Source organism: Urtica dioica, chromosome 12 (genome assembly GCF_054948205.1).
Source record: "Urtica dioica subsp. dioica isolate 48M chromosome 12, U.dioica_male_clone48M_v1_H2, whole genome shotgun sequence".
Taxonomy (NCBI): Eukaryota; Viridiplantae; Streptophyta; class Magnoliopsida; order Rosales; family Urticaceae; genus Urtica; species Urtica dioica.
The window spans coordinates 18,601,194-18,617,566 of record NC_142767.1 but is presented as its reverse complement, the minus strand read 5'-3'; the positions used below and the strand labels follow the sequence as shown (position 1 = coordinate 18,617,566).

Sequence of the window (16,373 nt, the reverse complement as noted above, 5' to 3'; positions counted from 1 at the left end):
ATTAAAACGACGGCGTACATGTAAACGACATTCCATGTACAAAAAAAAAACACAAACGACATATCATAAAATTAAAAACGACAGCTTACAGGAAAGATTATTACAGCCACATCAGGCAAGTCAACCCACCGAGCGACTATGTCGTTGACACCGGTCAACAGTACTACGGATCCAGCTGACTTTGTAAGCTAGTTTCTCCGCTTTTGATCTTTTCTTAGCCTCTGTTTGGAAATATGAGGGAAAAGAAAATTATAAGCCGTCGTATTTTTCTTGTGCTGCTTGGATTGAAAACAATTCGAGGGAAAGAAAGTTTGTTTGAATTTGAACCTAAGCAAATGCACACGTGGAGAAATTCCTTTGGGATTTTCATTTTATTTTTTTTTTGTCCTCCCAAAATTTACTTGACTTTCAAATATTCAAGAGGGTTTTTTTTTTTTCTTTCAAATTTTCATTTCCCATGCCAAAACTCGGGTTCCAAACATAGCCCATAGACCTCTGTTTCAAGACTTCGCTTAGAGGTTAGGTCTATGTGTAATCCTAGAGAACTGAACAGGGAGCTTTAAACTGAGATGTTTGATAGATTGAAGTTCGCACTGTTTTTTTTTTTTTTTTTATCTTTTGACACTTTTATGGTTGATAAGGTTAATTTTACTTCTTGGCCAAATGTTAAAAATAAATTAAGGCCTTGTTTGATCATATGAAAATACCTATGTTAGTTCAGACCAGAAGCTAATGAATTAGCCAATTTTAAATCCGATCCATACACACTCACAAAGAGTTGCAAAAGTTGACTAAAGAATCGCATGATATCAAACCCCAAGAGAGTATCTAATGTGTTTATGGTATGGATTATACTTTGTTCTAAAAACCAATTACACATAAGTCTAGCCCATGAGAGAATTAGTAGTGAAAATGAAACGTCCAAATCGTTTTTACATATTGTGTTTGAAAGGCTGAACAAAAATAGATTAGGGAAAAAAAAAAAAAAAAAGCTCATATCATATATTACTCTCCTATAATTATTTTCTACTGAATGAACCAAAACTTGTCAAAAAATAGCTAGAAACACCATCAAGTAATGGAAATGTCTACAACTATACATAATATTAATAATAACAATGATAACAATAAAAATGAACGACAAGAATAAGACAATTTAATCAATGAGCCTTTCACATCTCTGAGGAGGGCATAATCGACCCGAAACCGGATGAGTAATCGAATATGCTCGGTAAAGCTCGACGTTCCAACGGCACGTGCGACACGTCATTCGATCCTCGTCTCCGGCGAGGAGAGGCCACCCGGGAGTCGGGTTTCTCTCGGAGTCGATCATCGGGCACCGGAGAAACTCGAACCGCATGGCCCACGAGATGCCGCCACCGTGGCGAAAAGCCCTGTCCCTGAACCGGAGCGCCAGGTCAGCGCGGCAAGCCCTCATGGCCTGGCTCGTCTTCACCGTCGAGCCGAGGAGCTTCACGGCCTCTTCTTTCTCTCGCTCGTCTCCGTTGCAGAGCTTGTCGATTCCGAGCACGTACGAGGCCTCGGCGTGTCCCGTTTCCGCGGCTGTCTTTAAATATTTTAGTGCGGACTCGTCTTTCGGATCCACCAGAAAACAACCCTGTCAAATAAGAAAGTCAATAAATTTTAAAAAAAAAAAATTGCTGATAATGCTTGATCAAGAAAAACGAATAAGAAAATAAATGAAAAAAATTGTTGGTATTATATTGCATGATCATGAAAAAAAAAACAAAATAAATAAATGCAACAGCCTTGACGAATAATAAGAAAATAAATAATTTAAAAAAAAATGTTGATTATTGCATGAATCAAGAAACAGCACTATGCTAGCAAAATATAATAAAATAGGAAAGAAAGAACACTAACGAATAAGAAATAAATTAAATATAAAAAATAAAATAAAATAAAAAACTGCTAATATTATTGCATGATCAAGAAACAACCCTCAGGAATAAGAATATAAATATAAAAATAATTAATACTATTACTGTATTACATGATCAAGACATTTAAAAAAAATAGTAACAGCCTACTTAACGAATACGAAAATAAATAATTTAATACAATGTTAATTATTGCATGATATCAAGAAACAATCCTAACGAACAAGAAAATAGATATAGAAAAATTCTACTCAAAAAAAAAAAAAAAAAAAAAAGATATAGAAAAATTGTTAATATTATTGCACATCAAGAAACAACCGTAAGAACTAAGACACTAGATAATATGAATAATAAAATGTTAATATTATTGGGATGATCAAGAAATCTGATAAATACGTACCAATCCTTCTTGATAAAGCGCATTGGGATTCATCACTTGAAGACACTTTCGGAAAATAAAGCGCTGTTTCGGGTTCATGAAGGTTTGGTCGAAGGGAAAACCGGTGAGAGACATTTTCCGATGAACGTAATCGCCATCGGCCACTTCGGTGAAGAGTCGACAACTATATATATATAAATATATATATATATATATATATATATATATATATATATATATATATAATGAACGTGTTAATAAAAACTATGCTTAGATGATATTTACTATTACGTAAAGGAAAAGATAAAAATTCACGAACCATAATTTGGCTCGGAATAAGTCGACCCTCGATGAAGCAGCGACGAAGGCGACGATCTCTTCGACCATTTCTCTTGGCAACATGCATATAGATACACCGTTTATCTTGTTCATTTTCTTGACCTTGTTCTTCTTTCTTCTGATCGAAGGCATGGTTGGTTTGGTTTCTCGAGAGAGAAATTTTACTCGAGAGAAAGAGAACAAGTTGAGAGGAATTATAATGTAACTATTGATCATAGGCTGTTGATTAGGATTTTATAAGAAAATCGGTGTCGGCAATTCGTTGTAGGGATTGTGTTTTGGGAAACCCGATTTATAAAGTTTGGTTTCCGTTTCTAGTGTTTGGAATTGGAACTTTCCTACAAAAGCTCATCTATTTATATCATATTATATTTTCCATTAACAAAAATAAAATGTATGGATAAAAAAATCGGCAATCATCCAAAACCTAGCGCCTTGTCTTTTCAATCAGTGACGACTTCCTTATTAATGAGGAATTTTGATCAAATTAAAATCCAATTGTCTTAAATCTATTTTTTTTAATTAAATAAAATATTTTACAAGATTTACTTCTCATTCTCATATGTGATATGCTTATAATTAAATATTGTTGGTTAAAGATGCACCATATTTTGAAGGGAAAAAATTACTTTTAATTTTCTTATTCGTCTTTTTTTTTAACAATAATCCTTTAATCGACTTCGATCCTTTTAGCCTTTTTTTTCCTATAACTTTTGTTACTTACACTTCATAGTCACTAATCTTAGTTTTTCGAAATATTCACTCTCCTTAACTATTGAAAACAACGTTTTAAATTAACATAAATTACAGCTGAAATTTTCAAACTGGTGCATATATTGATCCAATTTTATATCGTTCTTTTATAAATAAATAAATAGTATATATTAACAGGCTGCCAAATTTTATAGTTTAGCAGTTATTAATTAGTGTCGTAAACAAAAAAAATTCATGTGTACTCATCCAAAAAAAAAAAATCATTAGCCTTGTGTGAAAAATAAAAATCACCGTAATATATATTAAAAAAAAAAAAAAAAAAAAAAATAGGTACCAAAAAACCATATAATACCACCTGATATATAACAGATTCTATTTCACTGTTCTGAATCAACAACAAACTACCCCGTATTCACACAACAACAAAATAAATAAATTGATTTTACCTTAAACCCGGTCCTGTTCTACAAAGACGACAATTTCACGGCCACGGTGACTTGGTATGACAGTGTGTCATCATCAAAACAGGCTTCAACATTTTGGCTAGGAGTATATATTTGAATTGCATGACGTATTACTACCAATACAAAGTTGGGAAATTTTTATTGTTGTTTGAAGGAGAACATGGTCTCATTTATGACCCAAACTATAACTTCTTTCTAAAAAATAAAAATTTAATTTTAATTTTGCGAGTTGAATTTATGATTAGAACGAACCAAATCTCTATATAGGAAGATGAAGAAAATATGGTAGCAATATAAAACATAACAATCATTAAAGAGGACTAGAACATTGCACAACCATCATGGGAGTAAAAAGAATAATCAGTGCAAAGATAAACTAACTGTAAACGGCAATTAATAATAAGAATGCATAATTACACCCTAAACTAGAGTTGATAGTTGAGCAACTAGTCTCAGTTGTCAGTTTCCAGTGAAAAAAATAGAACTGAATTTACATTTGAGACAAGCTAACCTTGGCCTCGTATTATATTTGGTGGAATGAGCCCAGAACTCAATCAAGAACGAGGAGCGGCCATTTGCTGCTTTTTTATATTCTCGTCTTGTCTTACCATGCTGTTTCAAAAAAATAAACCGACTTAGCGCAAATGGAATTCGATCATTTTTACAGATACAATCCAGTTTTTTTAGCCCTTAAAACTACCTAAAAAGGTAAAAATTCAGATTCCTTGATTGGGTTTCAGATACAGCTTGTGGAAGTTGTAAAACCAATTTCGAGGGAAAATGCATGAATAACACAAAAGCCTACCATACAAGTCATGTACATGCCAGAAAATGTGCCAAAAATAAAATACAGCGATTAGCTTACCTGATATCATTAGGAGTGATAAATATCCATTGAGATCCTTGAGCAAGAGCAAAATCCACAAGAGTTTCCAAGCTTATTTTCCTGCTCACCGCATCCTGAAGAAAATATGCAGAATTAATACTAATATGGTACTATGGAACTTCTCTGTAATAATATAAAGCACAAAAGCCGATAATAAACAGCGCGAGTTAATGGTTTGGCTAAATTTACCACGAGTACACTGTAAACATACCATAAATACGTCAAACTCGTCCATGGCCCGAAAAGGCGATTCAGTCATATTATGAAGAGCTAAGGTGAAGCACAAGGTTGAAAAGGAACGCTCGCCACCTGATTCAAACAAAAAATTTAGATGACAAAAAACCTAATTCTCGCATTACAAAAGATGATGAAAAAAGCGTTGCATCGGGCCGCAACTTTTAAATGTTGTTTGACTTCCCTTTTATTAATCAGCCTTTAACTATTTACTAAACAGATTTAAGAATATGAAAAACTTTACAGCACAGATAACAATCCTATAAAATCAGGAATAACATAACAAATCCTTCTCTTATAGTAGTCAAAAGCTATAAAGCAAAGTTTCTTGACTGCTATCTACTCAAAATTTGCGTGAAACTCGAGTAAAATCGTTTGATCAACAAGACTATCGGTAGGAATCAGAAAGTACACTTCTGTTTATCACATACAACTTACAGCCTAATCATACTGATCTTTAAAATAAACAAGTTGGGAATAAGTGATAAACTCGAATGTATTCAAGAAAGAACAATAAATAACCTGAAAGTCCCCTTATATCACGAACACTACTGTTTGATGCATCTTGGGGCATCTTTACCTAGTAAAAAAAGAGAATGAAATACAAATCAAGATAGTACAGTATGGCCCTGGGTATCAGCATCAACAACCAGATCAAAGTTGTTCAATAGTCAACATAAAACCAGTCAAGTGAAAGATGAAACTTGGTATGCTTCGATAATTATGTATACCTGCACAGAAAGAGTTTTTTCCTCATAACTGACATTGATATGCCCAGTGATCCCTTTGTTTCTGAGGTTATTATTGAACCTAACAGAAAGAAGAAATTCAATCAATAAAAATAAAGTATACCCTTGAGCTTCTATATAAATACCAATAGTATAGCTATGCCGAGTGTGATTAGTATCTGCAACATGGATTTTCTTACTCCCAAGTTATCTGGCGCTTCAAACATTCAGCATTCCTCTGAAGCTTGGCTCGACGCACATCTAGGGAGTTTTGAACTGCCTGAATATATGCAAAAGACGCCCATGTAAAACTCATACGAAGACTTTGAGGTCAAATTGTTAATCAAACTAACCCAAAATAAACTATGTAATTTTCACACACAAGTGCACAATAGAAGTCACAAGACCATGAATCAACTCCATCAGAGCAAGATATACAACCTTCCAGTTGCCTAAACCTATTTCAAGTCCCTTTTTTCTTTTGATAATTTTGCATCACACATTAACTGCACCTTGAAGATACAATAGAGGAGTTCTACTGGTCAAAAATATGTCAAAACTTTTACGAGAAGAAAACAGGTCACACTGCAATTGAATAGTAATCCTGAATCTAATTTGATTTGTTTTTGTTTTACTGTGGAGTTTGTATTACAAGCAACCTATACTTGAGTATTTCTACACTACACTTACCCATTTCCTTTTGGAACTTAAACTACAACACTGTAAAGCTTGAGCTAACTGACAGAAACATTGAAGTCTAAAAAATTGATCATGTTAAATAGTTAAGAGACATACATAAGTACTGAACTTCTATTTGAAGAATAAGTGAAACTATATACGATATTTCTACTGCTCTTACATCTATTTTAATCCGAAAAGCTTTATTTCGCTGCCGCTTTCCCAGAATCTTAGACTCATTTTCTTCATACAGTGACCTTAACTCATCAATGGATTCATTGAAACTGCAAAATTTCCAGCAAAAGGGACATAATGAACCTAACTTCTTTTCTTAAAAATACAATTATTGAGAAAGTACAGAGAGAAGGAATATTATTGAGAAAGTACCTAGGCTTCTCTCGCTTGAGCCTATTTTCCAATGTAGTTATTTGGGGACTGAGTTGTTCTGGGGTGCTACCATTACAACCACCAATAGCTTCAATTTCATTCTCAGGGCAAATGATAGAAGCCTTTCTGCAATCTTCCTGCAGCAATTAAAGTAGATACAAGGGTTTACTCATCTAAACCATTTGAGGCTTCTTAAAATATTATACAATAATTGAAAGCCTAGGTATGATAATTGTGCATTCTTAAAAGAAGCCTAGGTACTTTCTCAATCAAAAAAATTTGAAATTTGTTACTAAAAGCGAAGACAGGAGTAATACCTCACGTTTTTCATTGAGATTATGATATTGTGCCTCTGCATTTTTTACCTCAAGTACCTCCTTGGACATTATACCTTCGTAATACTTTTTCTCCTGCACGCAAAGTGATTCCAGACCAAATCATGTAATCTGAAATAGAATTATGTGATAAACCCGAACCACTAGAAGAAAGAAAAGTCAAGTCAAAGGGATCGGGACCTCTTCTGCAGAGCATAGATTTGCTTCAATCGTCATGAGATCTTCCTCTGCTTTCCCAAAAGCATCAATATCTCCTTTAGCTGACTCTGTTGGTTTGTATTTATATGTAAGTAGATACAACTTTGATTAAAAGAGGGAAGGTTACTTGAAGATGATAAATCCCTCCTCATTCAGATGAGATCCAGTAACAAGACCAGATCACATACGAAGAAAAAAAAAGGCCAACTCCATAACTTTATTAAACAAAATGTTCTAGTTCAGGGGGAAAAGAGCATTTTAGAACTGCCCGGATATCTAAGAGGCTATCATTGTGCTAAATTAACTTACTACAAAAACTCTCAAACGATAACTTCAGCTCGTCTGCATTAGTTTCAGCTTCAACAAATTTTACTTGGAAATTATCCAGCAGTGCCTCCTTTTTCTGCATCTCCTCTTCAGTTTTCTAAAACAGTCAAAGCAGAAAAATGTTATAATAACCATACAAGTTAAGGTCTTCTGAGATTCTGACTTTATGGCACAAACTGAAATTTCTTGATGGAGCTCATTGAAACTTGAGGCAGGTGATGCACTAGCTTCAGCAACAAATGATTTCCTCAACTCTTGAAGTGCTAACTTCTTAGAAATCAAATTACGTTCTGCACCGGAGTAGCGTCTCTATGCATGGAAAGAAACGACGGCAAACGATTAGTATAATTCATGACCCACTTAATTAATGCTAAAGATAGATTGGGAATCATGCAGTCAATATAAATCCAAAGCATTCTTAATATCAACCATCAACCAAAAATTTGGAAAAATACAGGTCAACCGAGAAGTTCTTTTCCACAATCATGTCAATTTTATCAAGTTTAAACCTAAATTAATATTGGGCATTCGCATATACCGGTACCAAAAGTTTAACGTGAACCTTACTTTTACACTTAATATACTATCATCAACAATGCGAAGTTGTTCAAGTGCATCCCTTTTTCTCTTCCTGCTTCCTCCAACCTTTTCTTTACCCATTTCTACGCCTCTTTCATTTTTCTTAATTTGCTCATCGAAGGAACTACAAAGACGAGGAGCTCTGGATTTCCTATTTGGGGGAAGAACTGTCTGGACAGAAGCCCGAGAAAACCTAAAAAGGAAACAGTAAAACTCTTGGTTTGAGACAATCAACCAACAGATTAAGAATACCACATAAACTAGCATTTCATCATCAGACTGCAGCTAAAACTCAAATCCTTAAAAAAAAAAAAAAACAAAAACAAAAAACAAATAAACACAATGTGTAGCGCTAAGAGAGCACCGTATTGTGACATGTTTGAAACACACACCGAATTCTCAGAACCAAATACACAACTATTGGCAACCATGGGGTACATAAGCAAAAGTTTGTAGATTTGACGAAGCATATAGCTTTCTTCATCAAAACACTTTGAACAACAATAAGTGGTTCTGGTTTATTTTCATTGAGAAGGAATCAAATAGTAACTAACATTTTATAGCCGTCTAAGGTGTAGACTTCCTTCAAATTTGAGTCCCTTGAATCAAAAGCAACGACTTTTCCAACTGAATAATCGTCGACAAGAACTTGGCGCTCAGCAGAACCCTGGATATGTGAATTATTGATTTATATATGTTGTCAGGGAAATAAGTTTCGCGAGGTCATTATTAAAGTGTTGTTACCTGATCAACTAAGACATTTAAAACCGTTTCATTTTCAGAGTGGAGAACTGAAAGAGTAGTGGGGTGGTTTGTCTTGGGAAGCATATGATTTGGAATGTGCAGCCTACAGAAATCCAAAACAGTATAAATATCATCACAGATCAAATTAAATGATAAAAAACAAAAGCATGAGTACGATTGCACTGAATGGATAGCAATAAATAGTCATGGTACCTTGGCTTTGAAAAATCATATATGATAATTTGAACGTAATTGTAGTTGGCTTCCCTCGCACATTGTCTCAAAAGAAGACAATCTTTATGATCTGTTACAATGAAAGCATTGAGGAGCTTCCCAATAGCTTGTTCAACGGCTGGGGCCCACTTATCACTGTTAACCAAAGTCTTGAGAAACAACAATTAGTAGTGATCCCTCTAGTAGTGTTTCAAGTAGCATTAGTAAAACTGTTCGTATATTAAACCTTAGCAATTCAATTAGAGACAAAACCAAGAATCCTAAACAAGCAACAACCCTAATGACATCTGCGAATAGAGTATGCATGTGCTAAAGAAGAGAAATGATCAAGAAATTTGTGAATTCTTAACTTAGGAATTTGAAGGTTTTGCATAGAACCAAAATTAAAATGAAGGACAATAGAGATTAATTTTTATTATTAATCAAGCAGAAAAGTGGCTCTTCATTCTAGATATAATTGTAGTGCACTTCCCTTTGAAAAGCAATGTGTATATATTAGAGCAATAAAATAGGTAGATAACCCAAGAGAACGGATTGACCACAACATAATTTTTTATAGGTAACTATTGGATCCATAGTTCTATTAGTCGAATCTACAAGACTAATCTATCTGAAAGATATAGCAGCAAAACCTGCATTATATTGGATCAGAGAAATGTTATTCAGACAGAGAACAAATAACTCAATAAAAGAATAGTGTCATTAAGAAAGAAAAAAAAATTGATCTCTGTTCAAGGTCGTAAACGTTATAAAGTTCTTAAAAACAGCAACTATAGGACTTTGGTCGAGAAAGAGACACAAGAGTGTGAACATAAAGTTGGGTGATTGTTGAAAATCTTTCTTTTCTGTTCTTTACTTTTTACATTTGGCTTTATGTTAAAGATATATTGTACCACCATGAATAACACCCCTTCTATCGCTTGGCATAATATACAAAAGATAACCTATAACAAAGAAAGAAAAAACTGAAGTTTCAAATACTTAATGATCTTCACAGCCCGCATGGTACAGGAAGCAAAAGAAGAGCTCAGATGACACTGAAAAAAACGATGAAACAGTATCCCTATATTTTCTTATGCAGCATATCCTTTCCTTTCTCTAAATATGTCGATAAATTGTAGAGTGAAATTTCCAACAAAAGAAAAGAAAAAAAAATCAAGTAGCGGGTCATGTTCAGTAGCTCTGTAAAGGTATATAGTTTTCTGTGTAAACTATACTAGAACTTTAGATGTCATCCAGTCACATAATCAGTTCTTACCACATGAGCACCAATCGGACCAATAGGTGCCTCTCTAAATTTACGATGATGCCTCTCAATTTGGCGTAGCAGGTTAATGACTCTATCTCCTCCGAAAGCAGTTACCTGTTTTGAAAGTATTTCGTGATTCCCCATTATGTTTGTTTTCCTTGAAGCCTCGTAACTGATGTGTGCTTCTAGCACTATAAAGCTTGGTTTACTCACCTTATTAGTTTGTTGTTGCCGAATCTGACGAAGATTAGATGCGTACTCACGTTGCTCTCTCTCAAATTTCTCAATCTAAGAAACAATAATTTAATTTTAGTAAGGCCAAAGGCAGTAGAGAGGCCTGTATGAAATAAGCCCTAAATTACAAATATTATAAGTTCTATCAAGTAATGTAGATTGTCACTTGAGTTAACCATGGACATACATATCAGATAATAGCTCTAAGAATACAATTTGAATTTGCACAAGTCCAAAATATGTAACCATGCAAAACAGTAAATACAAACCTCCTCATCAATGCTTCTAGTCTCGGCCAGTATCTGGTTTCTTGTTTCTGCTAATGAGCTCTCTTCTTCTTTTAATCTGTATTAATGAATCAGGTAACTGAATAACGTAAACTGTTCAAAGAAAAAGTCTGTAATAAACAATCAGGTAACTATATAATGTTAAATGTTTAGAAAGAAATAAAAAGTTCATTTATCTGTCCCAGAAGAGAAACAAAATACACAAGACTAGATCAATCAAATTTCACCTTTGAAAAGTTAAATTAGCAGCATCAAATTCATCCTGTATCTCCTTAAGCTTCTCCTGATTTTGAGATTCTTCAGCCTGCAATCATTTCAATTCATGGCATTAAGCTTGTTCAGTTCAAATTACTCTAAAAGTATTGAAGGGAAGTATAACTACATTTCCAACCACTAACCCCCTACTCACTACATTTTACGTAGTCTCTGAGAATCTTCTTACTCTATGATAAATTTGCTCAATCAATCTCTAGTTTCATTTCACAGCGCAAGCTTCAATTTCGTACTTACTTTGCATTCAAAACTCAATTAGAATTGGATAAGATTCGTATTTTTTTACCCTGCTTTGGACTCAATCTTTTAGCATGTCCATCTCTACTTTTAGCTTTCAGCTGTGATTAAAGATGAAGGGATAATTCCAAAAATATCACCATTTGGTGTGTTTTTTCCCATTATCCAATATGAGCCATTTATTCCAGAAGTATGACAACAAATCTCCTTAAAAACAGTTGTTTAATGACATTTTGTCATTAAATGTAGTTTTTTCAAGGCATTTGTTGTCATACTTTTGGATTAAATGGCTTTGTCATGAAATGTAGTTTTTTCATGGCATTTGTTGTCATAATTTTGGAATAAATGGCTCAAAACGAATAATGGGAAGAAACACTACTAAATGGTCGTACTTATGGAATAATCCCTAAGATAAAAAAAGACATGCTTTAACCCTTTATGCATCCTAGCCCGGATCTGAAGAAACTTAATTTTTCCTTCCTTCTCTAACGATTTCCATTCAGAACTAACATAAAGACAGACCTGTGTACTTCTGACATGTTGCTCATGAACTTCCTGTACTTGTCTCTCCAGAACTTTAACATGCCTCTTCAAATTCTTGATGGTCTTATGTATCTGGTTACGCTCTTCTTCCAACTCATGCTTCTTTTTTGTAGCCTAGAAAGACATGTGTACCTCCATAAATAATAGGGAACTGACAATCAATCGAGATGAAGAGCACTCAAAAACTGTAACATAAACATCATATCATATTGTGGGAAAAGAACCTTCAAATTCCATTAATAACCGATAGAAATTAAAAAGATAAACGCGGGTATTCGAGAGACTCGGAACTCTCTTTAAAGGGGCCTAAACCCAAAACTTATTCAACCCAATGTATTATTTCCAGCTTGTTAACACTCTTAATTACACTAATTCTGCCCCTACAAATTAACCTATTGTTTTATTGCCTAAAGTCATATCCGTTTTCTTTGTTTTATCACCCTTGCTTTTCATGTGTCAAAAAATTAGTTGGACACAGAGCTTTGTTTAGCTATCCAGACATCAGGTGTTCAAGTAAAACTGTGAAAAAATGGAGGAGAAATAAAAGAGTTGGGCCACAAGCTCCAAAGTTATTGAAGAAAAAAGGAAAGAATCTTCTTTTTGCAAACCAAGGACAATTGATGCTGCAATTCAGCCTTCTTTCTGCTCATTTCAGATGTGCTCTCCACCATGCGTGCAATTCGAGTCTTTGTTTCTTCTGACTGTTGCACCAATTGCTCAATTACACCCTGTAAAATGAATGGCGTTAACTCTCTGTTCATAACTTATTTTAAACAGTGTTGTGACAAGGAGAAAAAGACCTGAAGGGAATATTAGACACCTGCTCATACAGTTATTTCCCTCCTAGCAGTCAAGATCTTACAATACTCAAGTGCAAATCTGGAGGGAAGAGTTAAAAAGGATGACCTATACGGGTAGCCTAGAAAACAGTTTCACGTGATATTTCAGAAATTATTTGTTTGGGGGAACTACGGGCACATAAGTTTATTTCATCGGTAAATCTCTTTGTATAAGTCAGTTCACAATATATTTCTGTCCTTGCATAAATTTAGTTTTGTTAATCAGAATTTTCATAATTCCCTTTCACTGCACCAGTGTACGCCCCATCATTTCAACCAATATTGAAGTCATTTACTAAAAATTAATTAGACAAAAGAACGCACTTCTGAAACCTGGCCGTCCCTAGTTGTACAATAAGAACATTTTTTTCTTTAAAGGAAAAGAAATTCCATTGAGAGAAGAAAATTACATAACACAAGGTCGCCAAAGGTTCTCACCAGTTTACCGTCAATTTTATCTTGAATCTTAGGTATACGACTTTTTCGCTTTTCAATATCAGCAGCTTGTTTCTGAATATCCCTGTCTACCGTATACACCCAAGACCAAGCAAGTTTCTTCTTCAAATCCTGCAAGTCTCGTGTAATTCTTTCTACATGCTTCATGTTATCAATCTTTTCCTGAAGTTCGCTCAGTTCCTTTTCTATTGGTTTCACAGAATCCTCTAATTCACAGACAATATCATTTGCAGACTTCAGGTTTATATCAATGTTTTCCAAAAGATCACTAACGTGCTGAAGAAGTGTGGCCTTGAAAAAGAACTGAAAGAGTAGGGTCAGAGTCAGACAAGCACAGACAACAATTAAGTATACAGAATATGAACACTCAACAACACTACCTTGAATTTGTCCTTGTCATTCCCAGAATGTAAGAATTCTCTGCTTTTGTCTTGGCTCATTATTACGCACGGATTCTCGACATCAATCTGAATCACAAAAGCCACAATTTTAAAACATCCACTACAGAATAGAATTGGTAACCCAATCTTAGGAGCAACTAAAACCGAACATTAACCAACTGAGAACCAACAAGTCTTCCACTTTAATATACCTGTTAGGACTAATATGTGTCCTACAAACTTAAAACCGCTCATCAAACAACAACAAAATTACAGAAAACTTCTCAGAAAAAAATAACAAAAATTAAAGAGAACACAAAAACATTGTTTTTTTTCTTTAAACAAAATCAAAATATTTCAAAAAGTGAAAACACAACATATTTTTTAGATTCATAAAACAGCAAGTAGCCGGAGAAGAATTTTCTAGGATTTCAGTAACCACTTACATTGAAATGTTCTACAAGCTCACGAAGCTCGTCTCTCTTGCTAGCAACTTTTTTTCCTGTCATATACCACAAATGTCAAATTCCGGGAATTTATATATTTTAACAGAGATAAATATAGTTTACATATTATGTAACTTATTTCTTTCATAGAAACCCAATATTGAATTATCCATTCACAGGGACCCAAAAGTACATGCTGATGTTTTCCATGTTCTAAATATGTTTAAAATCATCATCACGTTCCGAGTTTTACCTACAGAAATTCATTAAAGCTGGTTTCCAATGTGAAGGCCACATCTGAACACCCAGAGTTTCATTTAACAATTACCCAAAGAGAAACATATCATCGCGTATACTCTAAAGAAAAGGTTCCTCTTGTGATAATGAAGAGAACGCGGATAAATTAAGAGCTGAAGAGTAAAAATTATAAGAAAATTAGATGAACCTCGGTGATCTTTTAAAACAATCGTGCTTGAGGATAGCAAAATCCTTCGTTCTATAATTATTACATCACCATATATCTGCGGCTTGAAAGCATCATCTCCTTCATTTTTCAGTTCCACGAGAACAAGAGCGGAACTGCAAAAACATGGGAGACAATTCGAGAGCATACAAGGAATCAACAATATATGGGTATAAGAACGCCTCAAATTTCGCACTCAACTACACCCTTATATAGGCACTATTTTCCAGTTCAGAACTTCGATGCAAGAAATACATACTGCCTTAAGAAAACAAAATAAAAAAGAGAGACATATTGAAACGTACCCACAACCAGTTTTAATAAAATCCTTCAAGGTTGACGCTCTTTGAGTTCCTTTCGCTCGACAACCAAACGCAACACACAGAGCAGTGAGTATAGCACTTTTACCACCTTCAGACAAATCGGAAAAATAATAAATATATAGATAAACAAAAAAACAAAAACAAAACAAAACAAAAAAAAAAAAAAAAATCCACAAACTTTGGAACCAATCCGAACCAAAAATGAAAAGAAAATACAAGATAACAACAACTCTGAGTCCTAATCTCAAAATAAACCCTATATTACATTCAAGAAAAAAAAAAAAAAAAAAAAAAAAACACACACACACACACACACACACTAAAATCGAGAACAAAACCCTAGAGAATTCACCGGGCGTCGCCGAAACTCGCTTCAAAAAATCAATTTAAAAAATGAGAGAGCGGGAGTGAGGGAGAGAGAGGCATTACTTCCATTTTGGCCGGTGATGAAATTAACCCTATCGCCGAGCTCGATTTGCAGACTACTATGGCACATAAAGTTCTCCAATCGGATCGCCTTGACGATTCCGGCTGTGGGGCTCTGAACAGGGATAGTTGTTGCGTTCGCCATAACTCATCTGCTGTGTTTAGGGCTTTCTTTTTCTTGGTGTTCCCTAATTGTGAATGAGAAGAGACGATAGAGCTCTGAGAGAGAGAGAGACTTTGGCGGGAAAAATGGGGTGATCGCGCTCGGCGGACTGACCCTTAATCTGCTTTTTAATGGGTATTGATCGTACGACATGTCGTTTGTTCGAATAAACTATTTCAAGACTACCTTCAATTATTCAAATAGTTCCGATCAAAAAATATTCAAATAGTAGTTAAATATCTTCACTCACGTCTGAGTTTATAGTTTATAGTTTATAGTTATACCGCAGTATATTTTTTAATTATATAATAATTCAACTAAAATCTTAACATAAAGTGATAAAACTGATAGATCAACCATATGGTCAGTTTTCCTTTCCTTAATGAAAAACATATTGGATATTAAATTTTTAAACTAAATTTATTCATTAATCACATAATTTTATCCATAATATTCAAATTACAAGACTCTCTTCTATTTGTACATCTTATCAATTGAATTAAAATGCGAGAAACCATGAGTAAAAGGGGGGGCCATGAAGTAGCATAACTCTGAGCTATAATAGCATATATAACGAATGTAAAAGATAAAAAAAAATTCACAAACCTTGATTCGGCTTTGAATAAGTCGACCCTCAATGAAGCAGCAAGGAAGTCAACGATCTCTTCGACTAGGCACGGAGCCTCATAGTGTAGCGAAATAGCCAAAATGAAACTATGAAATTGGTTTTTAGCTTATGTTTCACAACTTTTAGGGAAATAGCCAACAGACTTATGTGGCAATAATTAAGGTCTGATTTACCCTTATTTATTAACAAATTCGTCATTTTCTCTCTCCTACTTTTTTCCTACACTTTTTTTTTTACATAAAAACTTCAAAAAAACCATATCTATCTCATATGAACTCAAAATTGAGTGATTCCAAATC

At 34.2% G+C, this 16,373-nt stretch overlaps 2 protein-coding genes across 3 annotated transcripts; both read right to left on the bottom strand.

Annotated features, from left to right (window-relative positions):
• Nucleotides 1-1,156: 1,156 nt before the first annotated feature.
• Nucleotides 1,157-2,903, bottom strand: LOC149379886 (putative F-box protein At1g67623). The gene is made up of 3 exons (XM_089604072.1): nucleotides 2,600-2,903; nucleotides 2,302-2,464; nucleotides 1,157-1,618 (listed from the first exon to the last, which is right to left on the bottom strand). Exons 1-3 carry the CDS (start codon nucleotides 2,833-2,835, stop codon nucleotides 1,157-1,159), a joined length of 861 nt encoding a protein of 286 aa, XP_089460198.1. The 5' UTR covers nucleotides 2,836-2,903.
• A 1,210-nt stretch (nucleotides 2,904-4,113) lies between these two features.
• LOC149379885 (structural maintenance of chromosomes protein 6A-like) lies at nucleotides 4,114-15,541 on the bottom strand. 2 transcript variants are annotated; one of them, XM_089603155.1, is made up of 28 exons: nucleotides 15,287-15,541; nucleotides 14,840-14,945; nucleotides 14,517-14,650; nucleotides 14,072-14,127; nucleotides 13,626-13,712; nucleotides 13,228-13,548; nucleotides 12,559-12,678; nucleotides 11,930-12,064; nucleotides 11,125-11,201; nucleotides 10,880-10,955; nucleotides 10,590-10,664; nucleotides 10,386-10,490; nucleotides 9,107-9,276; nucleotides 8,894-8,996; nucleotides 8,704-8,816; nucleotides 8,138-8,342; nucleotides 7,748-7,879; nucleotides 7,553-7,667; nucleotides 7,226-7,311; nucleotides 7,028-7,120; nucleotides 6,711-6,847; nucleotides 6,505-6,607; nucleotides 5,846-5,925; nucleotides 5,649-5,727; nucleotides 5,440-5,497; nucleotides 4,895-4,992; nucleotides 4,663-4,757; nucleotides 4,114-4,409 (listed from the first exon to the last, which is right to left on the bottom strand). In XM_089603155.1, the coding sequence occupies exons 1-28, from the start codon at nucleotides 15,426-15,428 to the stop codon at nucleotides 4,352-4,354; spliced, it is 3,159 nt and encodes a 1,052-aa protein (XP_089459281.1). In that variant the 5' UTR covers nucleotides 15,429-15,541; the 3' UTR covers nucleotides 4,114-4,351. The 2 variants fall into 2 exon arrangements, 1 of the variants encoding a protein (XP_089459281.1); XR_016294164.1 differs by lacking the exons at nucleotides 4,114-4,409; nucleotides 4,663-4,757; nucleotides 4,895-4,992; nucleotides 6,505-6,607.
• Between the last annotated feature and the right edge of the window lie 832 nt (nucleotides 15,542-16,373).

Excerpts from the sequence above, each read along its gene's own strand:
- LOC149379886 (XM_089604072.1), bottom strand. The coding sequence starts at position 2,835 with ATGATCAATAGTTACATTATAATTCCTCTCAACTTGTTCTCTTTCTCT. Across the intron at positions 2,465-2,599 it reads TTATTCCGAGCCAAATTATG|TTGTCGACTCTTCACCGAAG; the intron begins GTTCGTGAATTT and ends ATATATATATAG. Across the intron at positions 1,619-2,301 it reads CGCTTTATCAAGAAGGATTG|GGTTGTTTTCTGGTGGATCC; the intron begins GTACGTATTTAT and ends CTTATTTGACAG.
- LOC149379885 (XM_089603155.1), bottom strand. The coding sequence starts at position 15,428 with ATGGCGAACGCAACAACTATCCCTGTTCAGAGCCCCACAGCCGGAATC. Across the intron at positions 9,277-10,385 it reads GTCCGATTGGTGCTCATGTG|ACTTTGGTTAACAGTGATAA; the intron begins GTAAGAACTGAT and ends TTGTTTCTCAAG. Across the intron at positions 7,312-7,552 it reads ATCGTTTGAGAGTTTTTGTA|AGTCAGCTAAAGGAGATATT; the intron begins GTAAGTTAATTT and ends ACAAACCAACAG.